This window comes from Ipomoea triloba, chromosome 4 (assembly GCF_003576645.1).
Source record: "Ipomoea triloba cultivar NCNSP0323 chromosome 4, ASM357664v1".
NCBI lineage: Eukaryota > Viridiplantae > Streptophyta > Magnoliopsida > Solanales > Convolvulaceae > Ipomoea > Ipomoea triloba.
Genome location: NC_044919.1, coordinates 22,207,057 through 22,226,358, shown reverse-complemented (window position 1 = coordinate 22,226,358; position 19,302 = coordinate 22,207,057). Strand labels below are relative to the sequence as shown.

General features: G+C 38.5%; 2 protein-coding genes and 1 non-coding gene across 3 annotated transcripts; 2 read left to right on the top strand and 1 right to left on the bottom strand.

Moving 5' to 3' along the window:
• Positions 1 to 595: 595 nt before the first annotated feature.
• LOC116017214 lies at positions 596 to 1,695 on the top strand. The gene has a single exon (XM_031257752.1). It carries the CDS (start codon positions 606 to 608, stop codon positions 1,557 to 1,559), a length of 954 nt encoding a protein of 317 aa, XP_031113612.1. The 5' UTR covers positions 596 to 605; the 3' UTR covers positions 1,560 to 1,695.
• A 115-nt stretch (positions 1,696 to 1,810) lies between these two features.
• LOC116017215 (50S ribosomal protein L29, chloroplastic) lies at positions 1,811 to 3,946 on the bottom strand. Its single transcript, XM_031257753.1, has 2 exons — positions 3,560 to 3,946; positions 1,811 to 2,209 (listed from the first exon to the last, which is right to left on the bottom strand). Exons 1-2 carry the CDS (start codon positions 3,875 to 3,877, stop codon positions 2,036 to 2,038), a joined length of 492 nt encoding a protein of 163 aa, XP_031113613.1. The 5' UTR covers positions 3,878 to 3,946; the 3' UTR covers positions 1,811 to 2,035.
• A 7,968-nt stretch (positions 3,947 to 11,914) lies between these two features.
• On the top strand, positions 11,915 to 12,021 carry LOC116018026. The gene has a single exon (XR_004098061.1). It is a non-coding gene; the product is annotated as a small nucleolar RNA R71 (small nucleolar RNA).
• Positions 12,022 to 19,302: the final 7,281 nt, after the last annotated feature.

The following is a 19,302-nucleotide window of genomic DNA, read 5'->3' as shown; positions in this document are numbered from 1 at the left end:
GTTTACGATGTAAATATGTAAATATAATTACAAACATGTAAATATAATTACAATCGCAATCGAGAAACTAAAAAAGTTATTTCACCATTCACTATTTATATTTAACTATATAAAGATAATTTAATATGACAATTCTTTTTAAGTCAATATAGACATATAATTATATGAATTTTTTTTTAAAAAAAAAATGTATGTTCCACAATTAATGTTAATACTATTTTTAAATATTTAATTAGCTATTAATTTAATAGAATTGTTGCATATTTAGTTTATTATGTAAATTGAATAAGCGCAAATTTTCTTGTGTGATAATAATAATAATAATTACAAAACTATCCAACACCCCTAATCTCCTTTCCGTAAATTCAGTGTGTACGGAAATAGCGAAAGACAATCCGAAGAAAGCGTCAAAAGTTTTTAGTCAAACAACCGAGACACAATTAATATGCACGCATCATATCCTCCTCTAGATTACAATGCAGTTGACTTTTTCCAAGTCAACACCCTTTTTTTCTTCCTTCTTTCTTTGCCTTATCTTTATTTATTTGTTTATCTTCATCACCTCCTTTCCATCTCATTCCCGTTTCATGATCAAACCAGAGAAGATGGGGAGGCTCAACTCCATGAATGCTCAATACCCAAAGCTTAGACATTTCGCCCATCCTCATGAACTAGAGCTAGTTAACCTTAACCTCCACAATCCCAATCCCAATCCTAGTATTTGTTCAGCTTGCAAACTACAGGAATCCTCTGGCCAAATGTACATCTGTAGGCCTTGCAACTTCACCCTCCATCTCAGCTGCACCCAATTCCCGGAGCTCATCTCCCACCCTTGCCATCCAGAGCACCCCCTCACCCTCCTCCCTGCCTCCTCGTACCCCGGTGGCCTCTTCAACTGTGATGCCTGCAACCGCCGTGGAGATGGCTTCAACTACCACTGTGTGCACTGTGAGTTTGATCTCCATGTTTTCTGCGCTTCTAAGCCCCTCAGGATTGCCCACCACATGCACAAGTGCCCGCTTCAGCTCGTCTTCAACAACCCCTATGATGATGTCAAGGGCTTCTCCTGCGACGTCTGCAAGAAAATCGGGATCAAGCAGTGGCTCTATAGGTGCAGTAGTTGCGAGTTTGATGTTCACTTGGATTGCTCAACTGCTTCTGCCCCCAAACCGCTGCCACTTCACCCACAACCGCCTCCGATCAGGCACCATCACTCATTTCTGGGATCAACTTCTCATTCCCAATACCAGCAGGTGCCTGTAGCACAGGGTGGGTCATTGATCAGACCAAACCAGTTGCAGCAGCAAAGTGCAGGTACAGGGGCAGTCGCTTACAACCAGTTTGTGCAAACTCCTCCTGCACCTGCAATTGTAGTCCAGGCGGGCGGATACACAAGACCAACCCTTACCCAACATGCCCAGCACCAGCCTGCAATGGGGAGGAGTGGCTTGTTGAATGCTGCAATCCAAGGTCTCGTGGAAGGGGCGAGTCAGCAGGTAGGGCAGACCATTATGGGAAGTATCTTAGGCCGTGGCACTGATGAGAATGGCAATGCCTAGCAATTTTAGAGATTCACTGAACAAGAAGAGTTAGTTGTTCATCTATTTCTTGATTTCCCTTTTCAAGGCTAGCTAAACGGGTTTTTCTTCTTTCATAAAACATTGACAGTTATCAATGATCACCCAATTGATCAAAGCTTGATAAGCGTTTTACAATTGCTATACTCATCTTCCTTTAAGACTTCACAGACACAATCTATCTTAATACTCATTTACAGCACTAAGCATTCATTAGTTTAAGAAACAAGAACTGGAAGATACTTGAGAGTAACTTAATAAGAGAATACAAGGAAGCAATACAATTGTGGTAACAGTTAGAGGAACAAAAGAAAATGCTTTCATCCAGATTGACAGAATATATTTGGAACCACAATTAGCAGTGCAATTGGTAAATTGGAAAAAACTAATAATCCATACCTACACATAAACCAATGAAGATGACATCATATTACCTACATACAGAAAGGTCTCTAAACTCAAGCAGATGACTTCTTGGCTTCTTCTTCTGCCTCCTCTTGTAATTTCAATAAAGATGGAGGTGGTTTCGGAACAACGCTTTTCATCCACTTCCTGTCTACCTTTCTTGACAACCTCTTGTTAATTCCCTCCTCAAGCTCTCTCTCCCGTTTAACAGTCATCATTCGAGCAACCTAATTAATGAAGAAAAACCATGTCAAAGCAATGTTTCAAATGAGACAGCTAATTTGAATTAAAAAATGACAAGTGAAGGTATAATAGGCTGCTAGATAGAAAGCAGAGGAACAGGGTATAACAACCCTGATAAGGGACAATGGTTAAAACGACAACTTTACCCACCATGTATTCAGCAACTCAAAACTGTCATTCCATAGATCAAATAAAATTGAAAGTTCATAACCTCACAATCTCACATTGTCCATACATTGTTCTACAAACAAAGGCAGTAGGGATCATGAAATGGCAAAATAAAATGGAAAGGCCAGGACAGAACTCGGTAATAGACCTCAAAAGAAAAAGCTTTTCAGACAAAATAGTTTTGTCCTCTTGAAAATAATACCTTCTAAAAGGGCCATATCTGCATCTACAAGCAAACTTTGGGTTGCATAGAATAAAAATAATATATCCCAATAAAGGATGCCCTTTTCTTTAATACAGGACCAAATGACCAATCTTGCTGTATGGCATTTAATCAAACTAGGGAAAAAAAAAAGCATTCAGAAGAGAGAACAAATCAAAGTATGAAACTGTTTAAAGTAAAAAGATGAACACAATTAATAAACAAATGTTTATATATTAAAGGAAAAAAGGTACAGAAATTTGATTTACCTAATACACTCTGCAGAAAGTGAAATCACATGCAAAGCAACACGCATAATAGAATTTATCACCCAAATCATGCTTTATGTCTAAATGTCTAATAGTTCTAAATTTCTAATTCACTTTAGAAGAGGAAGATATAAACTCAAAAAATTGGTATTATAAAACAGCTTTCAGTTAAATTTTTTTTTCCCTGTTAGCAATTTAACTTTGATTAAGCAAGGTCACAACACATTTTTTCAGACTATGATACTTGATTTCATGAATGAATGCACAACAAAGCAGGCGTCTGATCAAATATAATCCAGAAGTAACATTTTATACCTAGAATATATATTATGATAATCTAGATTGAATGCAGTCATGAGTATCATGATTTGGACAAGAACTGCCATATGGTCAAAATACAAACATTGTTACTAATAGAGTATATGCTACAAATACAAACAACTTCAAATTATGATTCTTTCCTCAAAGTTCCATCAAGACTAATCCTATGCACTGTTAACCATGGCTCTAAATTGGCTCTACTCCTTCACTTTATCCCAATAATTGAAAAGTTCAACCTCCAATTTGCAAATTCAGCCAAAAAAAAAAACTCACATTCTAAGCTAATTAAACCATAACACATGCACATTTAGAAATTCATTCATAAATGCCATATGGAGAAAGAGAAGGGATTAACATGAGGGAAAAGAAAGTACCCGTTTACGCATACGGCCGAACTCGCTGGACTTGAATTCATTGCGGACAGACGTCTGGAGGCGAAGCATTAACAGCTCTCCCTTGAGGTTCAATATCTCCTCGTTGATTTCCTCAGTAGTTTTCGCTCTGATTTCCTTCAATTCCTCTTCTTTCTTAGCCATTCGCACGACCAGAGAAGAAGAGGATGAGTGCGATGTTCGAAGCGACGACGCAGGGCATACGTGGGCAATCCGAACGCCGTGAAATAGGGATTTAGAGAGATTCCTCGCCGGAGCAAAGGTCAGGCTCGGAGGCGACGCGACGGAGAGGCTCATCATCTTTGCTGCGCTGCTCTGAGGATAAGGGTAGTGTCAAGTGTGGAAAAGTGCAGAAATGCCACAAAACCACGCGCTGTAGAGGGGTATGACTTATGACTTATGAGTATGACTTATGACTTTATTTGACAAATGGGCCGATTAAATGGGCTTAGTGAAGCAGCAAATGGTTTTTAAAAGGAAATTTGTACATTGTTGTTTGTGCCCAATAAGCCCAAATTTGGGCCCATGAGGGTGTAATTGGCAAATTACGGTCCACACAGTTATGTAGACCACGTTCCAAAATGATCTTACTATCCTGACAAACCTTCTTGAGTGAGAAGGAAAATTCGATTCGGAACTCTTATATGTCCCGCTCTTTCTAATTAAAAAAAAAAAAAGAGGGGTGAGGCCATTACCAAGGAGCTAATTCGTTCAGAACTAAGTTGATATCGCTGAATTTTATAAATTAGAATAATGTACATTATGTGTTTGAATAATGAAACTTATGACTAAGATAATGTACATAATGTGTTAGAATAATGGAACTTATGGATAAGATATCTACATTATGTGATAGAATAATGTATTTTATATGTTAGAATATTGTACATTATGAGTTATAAAAATGTATGTTAGACTGTGGTCTACATAGCTATGTGGACCACGGTTCACACAATAACTATTGTGTATAATTCAATAATTATTGTGTGGATCGTGAGGGTGCGGTCCACAATTAAAAAACACATAAAATACATTATTCTAACTCATAAAATATATTATCTTACCCCATAAATTTTATTATTCTAACACATAAAGTACATTATACACTATTATAACTCATAAATACATACACATAAAGTACATTATTCTTACTCATAAAATATATTATCTTGCCCCGGAAATTTCATTATTCTAACACATATGACATACATTATTCTAACTCATAAAATACATTATCTTAACCTAGAATATTCTTTTTTCTAACACACGCGCAGAGCAAAGATTTTTTTTTTTTAAACATCAAAACGACATCGTTTTTTACTGTGGTCAACACAATTGTGTGAAACATGGTCCAAAAACACATAAACTACATCATTCTAACTCATAAAATGCATTATTTTAACACTTAAAGTACATTATTCTATCTCATAATATACATTATCTTACCACATAAATTTCCTTGTTCTAATACATAAAGTATATTATACATTATTTTAACACATAAATTGCATTATTCTAACTTATAAAATATATTATCTTACCTAGAAGTTTCGTTATTCTAACACAAAGTACATTATTCTAACTCATAAAACACAGTATATTACCCTAGAATGTTCATTATTTCAACACGCATGCAGAGTAATGAATTTTTTTAAAACATCAAAACGGCGTCGTTTTGGATCGTGGTCCACACACAATAATTTGACATAACAACGAGGATGTCCAATCATTATTCCACAATCCACAAAAAAATACGTTTTGAATATACTAAAAGTATATTATTTGTATGTAAAAGTAATTGTTTGAATACTGAAAGTATATTCAATACACAAATAATATATATTCAGTACAATAATGTACTTTTAGTATATTAAAAATGTACATTGTATTGATGCTCCACACCGTATGATAAATAAAAGGTAAATTTTTAATATATTAATTGTATATTATTTATTTACATAAAATACATTATTTAAATACTGAAAATATATTATTAAATAATATACATTCAATACATATATATATTTTTAGTATATTAAAAATGTACCTTGTATTCCTTCTTCACAGAGTAATTTGTAGAGTACTATAATCCACTTAAAAATTTGCCAAGGAAGTGATCAATCGTTATACCCTGCACCACGGTGCATATAGCAATGTGCACCACGTACGTAAAACGACGTCGTTTTGGTGTTAGTAGACGCGGACGCGAATGACTCAGGGAATTCATTATCTATAATACACATAATCATTATCTATAATACACAGAACGTTTGTCTAGAATACACAAAATGTTTGTCCAGAATACACAGAATATTGACACAAAATACACAGATGTTAGTGGACGCGAATGACTCCAAGGAATTCATTATCTATAATACACATAATCATTATATAGAATACACAGAACGTTTGTCTAGAATACACAGAATGTTTGCCCATAATACACAGAATATTGACGCAAAATACACAGAACTCATCCTCCTAACATTCGAATGCACAAACACATCACAACTTGTGTTAATAACATGAATACACATAATATTTACACAAAATACACAGAACTCATCCTTCTAAACATTCGAATGCACAAACACATCACAATATGTGTTACTAACATGAAATCACAACATGTGTTACTAATATGAATACACATAACGGTTGCCTATAATACACAGAACGGTTGCCTAGAATACACAGAATTATTGCCTGGAATACACATAATATTAACATAAATACAAAGACCGGCCGAAACGGAAAACGTGATTTCCAAAAAAAACGGACGATTAATTTACAATGCTCAAAACGACGTCGTTTAGGTACGTGGTGCACATTGCTATGTGTACCGTGGTGCACAGTATAATTTGTCGGAAGTGATGAGTCCTCCAAAATTGGACCTAACGACCCAACTTAGGGCCGAAAATACAATAGTTATATCATTAGCGTAACATGGCCTGCTTCCATTCTACGGAGTATCTAGCAAGACTTAAGTCATTATTAGAGCATATCGTTATACCGTGAACGAATCGTATTATTACGGATTTATAGTTTTATTTTAAAAAAAATTAAAATATAACTGTAATTTGAACAATAAAAACTGTGATGAAGAAGCAAGAACAAAAAACACACACAAGTTCATCAGATCACAAAACACACGACAAAAGGTGAGTATTTAAACAACATTGTGAAATTTGAAAAACATGGAACATAAAAGATAGGGAAAATGACACTTTTTCCCCCTATGTTATGTGCTTATAGCACTTTTCCCCCCATGTGTTATTAAAGTGGTGGTAGTTTTCTCCCTTGTAATATTAAATTGACATTTTTGCCCTTAAAAATAACCATTTCATTTATTTTTATTCTCCAACCAATTATTACTAATATGTATGGAAGATCACAGTTCGATACGAACCTAATCGAACACTGTAGCAATTGAACTTAAATAGTATAGACGGTTACGGTTACGATTCAGAACCGAAAAAATAAAATAAAATAATTGTTGAATTTAGACTATTTTTAAATTAGAAATAAAATTATAAAAATAAATAAATAAATAAATAAATAAGTTTTGATTGGCGGTTCAAAATCGAAATTGGAACCGAACCGTACCGATTTATCAAAATAAGTGTTTGATCATTTTTACTATATATGACTGTGGTTAAGTTCCGGTTCACGGTTCAACAATTATTTAATTTTATTTTTTTGGTTATGAATCGTAACTAGAACCGTCCATACTATTTCGGTATGATTGCTACAGTGTTTGGTTAGGTTCGAACCGAATCGTGATCATCCATACCTATAAGTAATAATTTGTTGGAGAAGAAAAATAAATGAAATAATTATTTTTAAGGGTAACAATGTCAATTTAACATTTCAGGGGGAAAAAACTGCCACTTTAATAACACACGGGGGAAAAGTGCTATAAGCACATAACATAGGGGGAAAAGTGCCATTTTCTCTAAAAGATGATATTTGGGCTTATATTCTGTGTATCCTAACATTCAAATGCAAAAACACATCACAACCTGTGTTACAAACATGAATACACAGAACGGTTGCCAAGAATACACAGAATATTGACACAAAATACACAAAACTCATCCTCCTAACATTCGAATGTTACTAACATGAATACACTGAACGGTTGCCTAGAATACACAGAATATTGACATAAAATACACAGAACTCATCCTCCTAAAATTCGAATGCGCAAACACATCACAACTTGTGTTACTAACATGAATACACAGAACGATTGTCTAGAATACACAAAATGTCTTCATAGAATACACAGAATATTGACACAAAAAAACACAACAGTCATCATCCTAAACATTCGAATGCACAAACGCATCACAACCTGTGTTACTCACATGAATACACGGAATGGTTGCCTAGAATACACAGAAAGGTTGCCTAGAATATACAGTACGATTGCCTAGAGTACAGAGAACTCATCCTCATAACATTTTGGCATTGTGCCCCCTGATTTACGATATAAATTATAATTTCTCTGTTTAACATTTTTTACAAATAAAATTAATATATAGAAAAATAGTTCATAGAAAAACTCTTGAAATCTTTTAAACTATACTCATATTGTCTTTATTATTTAAAAAAAAAAAACATTTTAATTGAACCTATAAGTCTATAACTAACTCCTACATGTTCATCAGTCACTAATACATGTTTATTAAATTACTATTACTTCATTACTATATGTCCATCAATTAACTACTACATGGTCTTCAAATTATTATTATAGGTCCATTAATCCAAAATTGCATGTTCATAAAGACGTTATTGTGCGTGTATCAAATCATTATTGCAAGTGTATCGATCAACTTATTGTCTTATTATTATAGGTCCATTAAATCACTACTATAAATCTATTAAGTCATTAATATAGGTTCATCATATAATTATTTAAAAAATATATCAATAAAGATGTTATTTAAAAGATCCTTATAAAGATTTTGAGTTAATTTCATAAATGGTCCTTCAACTATTGACTTTTATTAATTTTTGTCCTTGACTTTTAATTTGACCAAAGTTGGTCCTTTAATTATTGATTTTGTACCAATTTTGGTCCTTACGTTAAATCTATGTTAAGTATGTGTTAAAATTGAGGCCTTGAGGGTAAAAATGTCAAATCAAATATTTTAACCTTTCTTCTTCACTTTGTTTCCCCTCCTCCATCGCAAGATTATATAGGAAACAATGTGAGTCAATATATTTATTTTTTTACATTTTATGTTAAATTGTTTCAAGTAATCAAATTTTTTTCCTTTATTTTATTTTTGATATTTTTTTTTTGGTTTACTGCAATATAATATATACTCCGTAATATTTTTTTTTTTTTTTGTAAATTCTCTAACTGGATGTGGAGTGTTATTGTATATGTTGTATTAGGTGATTTTTTTTTTTGTTTTATTTGATAGCTAAACTGATACAAAATCAATAGTTAAAAAAAAAGTGAAGAAGAAATGTAAAATATTTGGTTTTACATTTTTGCCCTCAATTTTAACACCTATTTAACATATATTTAACATAAAGACCAAAATTGATACAAAATCAATAGTTAAGGGACCAACTTTGGTCAAATTAATAGTCGATGACAAAAATTGGTAAAAGTTAATAGTCAAAGGACCATTTCTGAAATTAACTCAAAGATTTTTAATGATATATATATATATATATATATATATATATATATATATATATATATATATATATATATATATATAAAAGCAACAAGTTTTAGTAAATAAAAAAAATTCAGTTCCCCTCCCACTGAAAACGATGCCGTTTAGGCTAACTTTAGTGATAGCCGTATTTTTTTTTGCGTAATAGGTTCGTAAAAGACAAAAAAAAAATTCTTACGGATTCACTCTAGAAGTTAAACTTTTAGCTACAGATCTATAGTTTTGAGATAAAGCAATACTTATCTTTCTCATATTTGTCTTTGTCGATTCATAGAAAAGTTTATAAGCCTTGAAATTTCTTCGCATGCACAACTCCCCTGCTTCTTGTGTTTTTCTACGGTTGCATTCATTAGTTGATGTTTAGATGTAGCTCAATCTGTAAAAAAACATGTTAGGGTTTCTAAGTAATGAACTCTGACTATAAGTGGTCGTAGAGTGAATTTTAACATACCGTGTGAGATTAAATCTCTTTGCTATGCAAATGAAAGACGATATTTCATCGGAACAATTAGGGCTTAGAAACGTCTCATTTGATCTGAAAAGCTTTGTGATGTTGTAAGTTGTTTTGGTGTTGAGGAGCAGGATAAATGGTCGTCTAAGGATCAAAGTGAAGAGTTGATAAAAGGTTTTTCCGATGACTTCCATTTCAGTAGATGAAGAGTGTAATTGCCAAATCGGGAGGAAGACGCCTAGTCGACGCGTGGAGTAGCGGCATGGAAGTTGCTGAATATATACCACGTCGTGTCCACGCGTGGAACAGTCTGCTTTGCCTCCGACCTCTTCTCCTTTGCTTTGCCTTCTCTTGCCAAGTTCACATGCTTCTCGTTTACGCTTCCAAAAACCTACAAAACCATTCCAAGTGTGACAAAAGCGGACTTTGCAATTGATTGTCACATTAGAGCATAGAAATGCCATCAATAGTTCACAAAAAGGATACAAATTCATTCCTAATTCACCCCAATCTAGACCCTTAGCCTAGTTATCTTTAGCACTTATCAAAGTTTCCACATTTTAATTTTGCTTGTCCTCAAGCAAACCTAATTCAAACCACAAGCATATAAATGCCAAAGATAGCTAGGATCACTCAATTGAACATGCGGGCAATAAAAAATGAATGCGTAAAATACCAGAGAGGGGGAGATCCCTCATGTTATCTATAAAGGAGATCCCTCAAGGAATATACAAGGGAAGCAAAAACCCCGTTAGGATAGAAATTAAGCATCGGGGAACACACCTTTCTTGCCAATTTACAAGCATGCAAAACATAGTTGGATTCACCTCCTATTTTGCTAGGGCCTTCATTCAAGCCGATCCCACTAGTGGGAACGATGTACACACCTCAACCAACCCGTCCAATTGAAACGCCAAAGCCCAACGCATAAAAAAATGAAGGTAGGGTCATGGACCATTCACCGCCAATGGCTTGGGTGGTCACTCATTCTTCTCACTTCCTAGGGTAACGTCATTGGGCACCCGACTTCACATGGAGAGCTCTATGCTTTTTCGAAGGTCGGTGCAATGGGTACCCGAACCCTAGCCTCCACTTTTGTTTTCTCATCTTCTAGGGTAACGTCATTGGGATAACCGACTTTATGTAGATCTCTATGCTTTTTCAAAGACGATGCAATGGTTGCCCCAAATCCTAGCAAGATGGCTTTCCTCGGATCTTACCTCTAGGAGTGGCCTTATTTAGCCCTTTTTTCAAAACTTTCACCATTCAACCCCTCTTGCCTTTTACTTGGGATAAGGGATTTCCTCTCAATGCTCACCAATAGGCTCACCTTTTGCCCCATGCCCTTCCAAGATTAGTCCAATTCTGGGCTTCGCTTACAATTATCTTTCTCAAATTAAGGGTTGCACACTCTCAACATTTTCAATAACTCTACCACATCTTAACACAGTCATAACCTTAGCTTCTTCAGGTTGGCTAGGCAACTTACCTGGCACATGGCCTTGTAGAGCTTCGGCAATTTGCCCCACTTGGACTTCCAACTTTCTCATGGAAGCTTCATTTCTGGCAAGTGAAGCCTCAGTTTTAGCAAGTGATGCCTCTGTTTGTTGGAACCGTTGATCGTTTGCTTCTTGTTGCATTTGGAACCGCTGGTTATTTGCTTCTTGTTGTCTATTACAATTCTGTATGAAAATATCCAAAGAATCCTCCCAAGATGGTTTTTTCAGTTGAGGTGGAACAATAGGTTGAAAATTATTCTGGTTATTACTCCAAGAAAAATTGGGATGGTTTTTCCAACCCGGATTATAAGAATTAGAATACGGGTCATTTCTAGGCCTTTGATTGAAACTATTCATAGCATTGGCCTGTTCAAAATTATGAACATTTTCGTCCACCATCGATGCATTGTTTTGCTTCATACTCATCATAGAATACATGTTTTTCACTTGTTTAGCTAACTCAGACACTTGAATTTCCAACCCAGCATTTGAATTAACTTCATACATACTTGGCGTCCGTCCCTTGACGCTCTTTTGTTGGGAGTTTGCCCCTAGCATTTCATACAATGCTAAGGTTTCCTCCGCAGTTTTTTCTCCCATGGCACCTCCAGCCGCATTGTCAACCATTGATTGGCTGGTTTGAGTCAAACCATCATAGAAAGTTTAATTTTGAAGCTCCAATGGGTAGCCATGGTGAGGGCATTGAATGAGCAACATGTTGAACCTTTCCCATGCCTCATGGAATGGTTCGCCTTCAGCTTGCGAAAAGGTCGCAATTTTTCTTCTCAATTCAGCAGTTTTAGCATGGGAATAGAACTTACCAATAAACTTGTTATACACCTCCGGCCATGTCCGAAGGGATCCAGGTGTAAGAGTCATGAACCATGTTTTTGCTGCATCTTTCAAGGTGTATGGGAAACACCTCATCCTTAGTGCATCCTCGGTCAAGTCATTCAACGGGAAGTGTTGGACTATCCCGTAGAAATCCCTGATAAAGGTAAGGGCATCTTCGTTTGCTAAACCGTGAAAAGACGGCAATTGGTTGTAGTGAACCGTCTTTAGCTCATAGTTCCTGGCTGCATCAGTAAGCACTATACAAGAGGGTGAACCTCCTACTTGGGGCCTACCGAATTCTTTCATTAGCCTAGGGTTGGGTTGACAGTTTGGTTGAGGGTTGGGTTGAGGAAGTGCATCCATGGTTTTGGTTGTTTCTTGTGGTTTAGGATTAGGATTTTCAAAAGGTAAAGGCTTTTTCTTTTTCTTTTTCTTTTTCTTATCAATGTTGTCGTCCAAAGGCAAAAGTGTAGGTTTTAAGGAATGACGACCTTGCATAAATTAAAAGAACAAATAAACTAACAAGAAAAATAAAATAAAAAAACAGGCAGAATGATTTAAAGCAAAATGGAAACAAAGAAACAAGTATTAAATAACTATTTTTTTTTTTGTTTTTTTTGTTTTGAAAGCAAAATTAAGCAAAGGGAAAAAACAAACTGCACAATAAATAATTCCCCGGCAACGGCGCCAAAAATTGATGGACAATTTTAATATATGTCCTCGCAAGTGCACGAGTCGGTGTAGTGATAGTGTGCAAAAGCAAGGGTCGATCCCACAGGGAATTAATACTATGCTGTTGGTCCCAAGGGGATGGGGTACAAGTCTAGAGGGGGGGGGGGTGAATAGACTTGTATAAGATTTTGCAAATCTTTTCAACCTCTCGTGTGTATTGAACTTAGGATGTTTAGGTTCGATACCTCACGAGGTGAAGACAAAGTTTTATGCGCAGCGGAAATGTTATCCCCTTTTAGTTAGCACGAGTTTGAGTTAGTTCGAGAAGTGCGTTTATATGCAGTGCAATCGAGAGGTTAGCGAGAGATAAAAACAGTAAGTAAATGCAAGAGAGATTTTTAAGTGGTTCGGCCAACCCGCCTACGTCCACTCTTCTTCCAGAAACTCCCTGGAAGGATTGCACTAAAAACTTCCCTTTTTAGTACAATATCGAGCGCTTGAGCTTTGATCACGAAGCCCGCCTCAAGCCTCAGGTTTTTCGCCCCGCTTCTTGTTACTCCACCTCTCGAGCACTTGACCTTTGATCACCAAGCCCGCGTCAAGCCTCAGGATCTTCACAAGACAGCTCCCAGGTTACTCCGCCTCTCCAAGGTCTTTCTCCCCGCTTCCAGCTACTCCACCTCTCGAGCACTTGACCTTTGATCACCAAGCCCGCGTCAAGCCTCAGGTTTCTTTCACTCGGACAGCTGCCAGGTTACTCCACCTCTCTTGCTTAATCCAAAGCAAGGTGTTTTTGGTTGTCACAGTTGAATGTAACAGACTCCAATCTGACCACAAGCTATCGTTGAATCAACTTCGATGTAGAGCAGCTTCGGTCACCTTCTGGATGTATAACAGTTTAAGCTTTGTAACTCTCTTGAAACACTAAGATGTGTTTTCTCGCTGTTTTGAATATCAGGATGATATTCCAAGTTAAGCACTTGCACTTGAACGTTTTAGACAGACACTTCTTAAGAATTTCGAACTTCTTTTCCTTTTAACTCCTTTTTCTCTCTTTTCCCCTTTTTTCTTCCCCTTTTTTTCTTCTGTGTCTTTACGTCCTTATATATGAGAGTAGAGGAATAATTCCGTTGGAGGGAAAATTATTCCGTTTGAAATTTGTCTCCCATGCTGATCATGGGTCTTGCATATTTTCAGCATATTTCATGGAGTGGTGATCTTGTAACTTGAACCTCTTTGTCTTGTAGTGAATATTCCATAGTTCACTTTCTTGAGTCCATGCTCCACTTTCGTCTTTTGGTAAAAGTTACTCTTTTTATATTCCCATTATTCCTTGTTTGTAGGGAATCAGACCACTTCAGCATTGGTGCACCTTTTGACCGTTTGTGGTGGAAATCTGACGTGTCATCCATTTCCGCCCATTTTGAAATCTTCACGTTCGGCACCTCTTCATTATTCCATCTCCATGATATTCTTCTTCTCCAAACTTTAAGTATGACCGTCATTCAGCTTTGTTGGAGAATTGTTAGTGTATCGAGACCAAGGTTGATATCTTGATCGCTTGATGTCTCGAACTCAAATATCGAGAGGTCTATCTCTCGAACTCTGTTTATGTCTCGAACTGGATAACTGTATCGAGAGGTCCTACCTCTCGAACTCTGCTTATGTCTCGAGACTTAGTTGATGTCTCGCAGACCCTTATTCCTCCAGTGTTGTCCCATGCTTTCTTCTGATCTGTCTATATGATTACAACACACGAGACTTCTAAGATGTTCAAACAAATTTCCCTCAAGCTTAAATATTTTCCGAGTTGAGCTCAAAGTTACTCGGTTGTATTTTCGCTCTTGGTTTACTTGTCGAACTTACAGCGTTTTGCCTATGCGTCGAGACTCGGGGATTTCTACTTAACAGTTGGTATCATCAAAACCTATTACATGATGTTCCTAACAATTTCCCCCTTTTTGATGATGCCAACACTTATACTTACTCTATATGGCTGATTTGATAGAAAGAATTAACAAGGATTTTATTTTTCAGCGCATATGGTAAGTTTGACAACATACTCTACTAAACTATGAATAATATAACTCACGCAACACCCCCAGCAAAAGATATATATGATTATAAGAAGGGAATGTTTACAAAGTAGAGTTTAGTAGACAGGATTGAAAGAAATAAGACCAAGAACAACATAGATATCAATACATTGAAATGAGATGGAGTTTGGACCATGAGAGCTTACTTCTTGTTGGCTTTCCTTTTCTTGTTAATGGCTTCTCGTGTCTTGATGAGGTCTTTCGGATTTACCAGGCTTAAGTATTCATCTGTGACATCTAGATGCCTGTAGTTCCTGTAGGCTTCCCCCACGAACTCACCATCAATTACTCCATCTTTCCACCAGGCAATGCATTCTTCTGGAGACATATTGCTGTGTGTAGATATCCCAGTGATTTTCAGAAGCTTGAATATCTCCAGAGTCAGAATTTGTTCAGTGTCTTCTCTGTTCCCAAACTTAAAGTTTGTCATGAGAAGATCTATCTTCCTTTCTTCTTCTGACTGTCGTTCTTGTCTTTTTCTTCTTCTTTCTCTGTCCTCTTCTCTCCTTCTCTCCATTTCCAGTGTACGCTGTACCCTTAGGTTTTCTGCCTGTTTAGCATCCTCCACTGCTTTGCTCATGATTCTTGGTATTTTTGGAGGTGGTCCAGCTGGTTCACTTGCTGCCCTTTTCTTGCCCGTTGTTTCCCCCTTCTTTTTCTCTTTCTTTTCCCCCTTGTTGGCATCATCAGCACGGGAGAGGAGGATGGACATACCTTCGAAGATTGCTTGAAGTTGGGCAGGCACTTGGTTCGACAGGTCATCGAGTATGGCTTTCATCACATCCTGTCGAAGTTCATTGGAACATTGGAAGGTTCGAAGCTCTGCTCGCATCTCGGCTAATTCAGCCCTCGCACTTGCAGCCTCTGCTCGAGCTACAGCGGCTTCATCAGTGGCTTTCCGTGCTGCATCCTCGGCCCATATTGCCTGTTCGAGAAGTTCAGCATGACGGCCTTGGGATTCACTTGTGCCAGCAACAGGCATTGCAGCATTGCGGACCACAGCGAGTATTCTTTCGAGCTGAGCCATCTTCTGAGATTGATCAGCCATGAATTGACGCATTTCGCCAATGAAGATTTCTTCGGCCTGTTGATCATAGTCAGAAGTAGGAGATGAGGATCGAGATGTACCTTTTGTCGGAGGGGACTTGGGTGCTTCCAGATTTCCACCCATGACTTGCAGATGCGAGTCCACCTCTCGATTTATTGTCTGAGGATCCACAGGGACACAGGGTTCAGAGCTCGAAGGTAGCTCCATGTCAGGGGCTTCCCGGTTTCCACCTGAGGGATGAATCACTTCTTGCTCCTCACCTCTCGAACCTGGAGCCTCAGCTTCAGCGACTGTGGAGATAGGGTCAGCCAGAGAGGGTTCTTCGGTATTGGACGCTTCCCTGATTTCATCCAATAGAGGTTCCCCCTTAGCATCACCTCTCGAATCAGTGCTGGGAACTGTGTCATCTGCTGGTGAGGTTGGAGACGTAGTGTCGACAGGTGCTTCCTGGTTTCCACCTTCGATGTTATCATCAGTACTCCTCGAACCAGCAGGACTTGGGGCATTCTGCTCAAGTTGTTCATTGTGTTGCTCTTCGGTCTGCTCCGATGAGTCTGGGATGATGATTATTTCAGGAGCAGTAGTAAAACCTGGCAGTGTGAGCAACGGAACTTCACCCTCTCGAATTATCTGTGCTTCATCTGTAGTGTTCGAGGGTGTGGATGCGGGTGGTGGCAAAAGTAGAACGGTGTTGGGTGCCACTTGAAGTGCTTCAGAGGTCTCGGATTCACCTCTCGAAGCTTCTACCTGTTCATCCAGAGCAGAGTTGCTGACTTGGGACAGTGGGATTGCGGCTGTTGCGATATCATCGTGAGCAACCCCAGAGGTCTCTCCTGGACCTCTCGTGAACTCAACGTTCTGTCCCAAGGAGATGGCAGTGGCGAGCCTGATATCTTCTCGAAATTGTGCATCAAGTTCTGGATCCTCCTCAGGCTCAACCTCGGTTTCTTCAGCTATTCCTTTGCCCTTATCAGTTCTTCCACTGTTCAGTTTAGCCACTCTTGTTTCGTGGGCAAGGTCTAGGAGATGATGAGCTGGGATCTCGGAGATGCCCAACCACTGGAGTGCAAACTGCTCTTCTGCCTCCATTTCGGCTGCTTGACTCATCAATTGAGTGAAAGAATTGGTTCTCCAGTTGATCCACCTGATCACCCTGGAGAAGTCATCAAGAGTGGGTGCTTCCATTGCCAACTGAGTGGAAACTTCTTCATATAAGTCATCCCGCCCATCAGAGATGATTTCAGTGGCAGAGATTGCTTCGTCTATCTGAGCTGTGATCTCTCGACTATGCTCCAAGAGATCATCTCCCACCCTGACTGTGTAGTCTGTCTCTCGAACCATCTCACGTGGTTCTTCTGCATCTCCTTGTACTGGATCACTGATCCCAGTACCTTCAACCTCTCGAGCCATCTCTCGAGATAAACCAACAGAGTCACCAGTACCCTCAGCAGTAATATCATCATTAACACACAAATCTCTTGACAGGGACCTGGTAGGGGGCACTCTCTCAACCTCAGTGGCCAGTGTAGCCTGAGGTTCCCCCTGGGCTTGTGCCCTGTCCTCGAAGGGTACTTGTATAACTGACGGTGTCACCTCTCGAACCTGGGTGACAGCAATATTTTTGGCCTTTTTGGCCCTCAAAGCAACTCTCTGAATCAGAGCATCCAAAGGCTCATCATCAGAGTCCTTCTCCTTGGCTGGGGCTTTCCTTTTGCCCCTTCCTTTTGGCTGTGAGGGAGAAGGTGCAGCCTTAACACCTTTAGCTTTGGGGACTAGAGATTTCGTCCTACCCATATAGGTATTTCGATGAATCTCTTTTCCTTCCCTCAATTCAAAGCCCTTCAGGCTTAGGAGAAATTGCACAACAAAGCCGAAACCAACCTTTTTACTGATCGACAGGTTGGCGTTGGAGACTGAGCGCATCACTTGCTGTTGGAGGAAGTTGAAGATAATATGTGCCCAGTCCAGCTTGTTGTTGTTCCAAATGGCATGGAGGATTTTGAGGAGGTCTAGACTAACCTCGTCAGTTCCGGACACCTTGCCGAGCACAAACTTCATGATTAGGTCGGCAGCGAGAGCAAACCTCTCCTTTAGGTGGTACTTGCGGAGGGCAGAGGATGCTCTGGGTGGTGCAGTCGCTAGTCGGATTTTCTCCCAGAAGGCTTGCTTGTCCAAGTCGTAATCCGATAGATGCTTGACTGCTTCCTCCGATGACGCGAAATCAAATGCCGCTCTGAGGTCACCTACAGATGTTGTGATGGGAAAATCATTAAAGCGGCTTTCGATTTTACCCTTCGTGACCTTGGCATTTGCGAACCATTCTGTGAAGTCGAGGGGGTGAACGGTCCGGTAGTCGTGCGTCATGTATTTCATCAGTCCTGCTTTCTCAAACTTCTTCAGGACTTTTTCCGCCATTTTTGGATTAGGGGAGTTGGTGATGAAGCCGTTTCTGTCAAGGATACTCCCCGCCTTGACTTGTTTGATCTGAGAGCGAATGTGTAGCAACTCCCTCTGATATGCGTCGGAAGATGAGGTTGATGTAGAGGATTCGGACGCCATTGATGAAGGTTAGATGTTTTGGAGGGAATGTGTACTGCGTTTAGTATTTGGGGATTTTGGGTAAACGGTTTTAGCTTGAATCCGGGTAAAGAAGAAGGATTTGGCTTTTATATCATGTGGATTCGGGTTGGATATATGGGTAGGGTTGAATATTTGATCCGAGGAAAGATACCGGTTAATTTCAAAGAAGTAAAAGGTCAGAAATACCCTTTATAACGGTTATGTATGTAATATATGGTAAGGGTATTTTGGTAAAGTATAATGCGGTTTTTGGATAGTGGGATATAATGAGATGTTTATACAGGCATGCTCCCATTAATCAAGATAATGCCCTTAAGTGCGGAAAACCGTCAGTAACCGATGACCACGTGGCTAGCATTAATATCCAAAGTTAGCCGTTCCCTTCATGTATTCGTTGAACTTATCGGATTCACCTCTCGAAGGTGAATTGTCTTCCACATGAGTTTAAGGATTTCGTTGAACTTATCGGATTCACCTCTCGAAGGTGAAATGTCTTCCACATGAGTTTAAGGATCTTCCCCCTGAGTGATTGATCCCTAAACCTCCTTACTCCTCCGTCTTGATCTGGTTAAGGATCTTCCCCCTGAGTGATTGATCCCTAACCCTCCTTATTCCTCCGTTCAGAGATATCAGTTTGTTATCTTTCGAAGTGACCTCTCGAACTACCCTTCTTCGAGACATAACGTATATAGACAAACTGATCGGGTGACCTCTCGAACTACCTTTCGAACACAGATTGCGAGAGAAACAAGTTTGATTCATCTAAAAGATATCACTTGGAACATATCCTTAAGTTCATTTAGTGATTTCCAGATACATTACATATGAATCAATATCCTATTA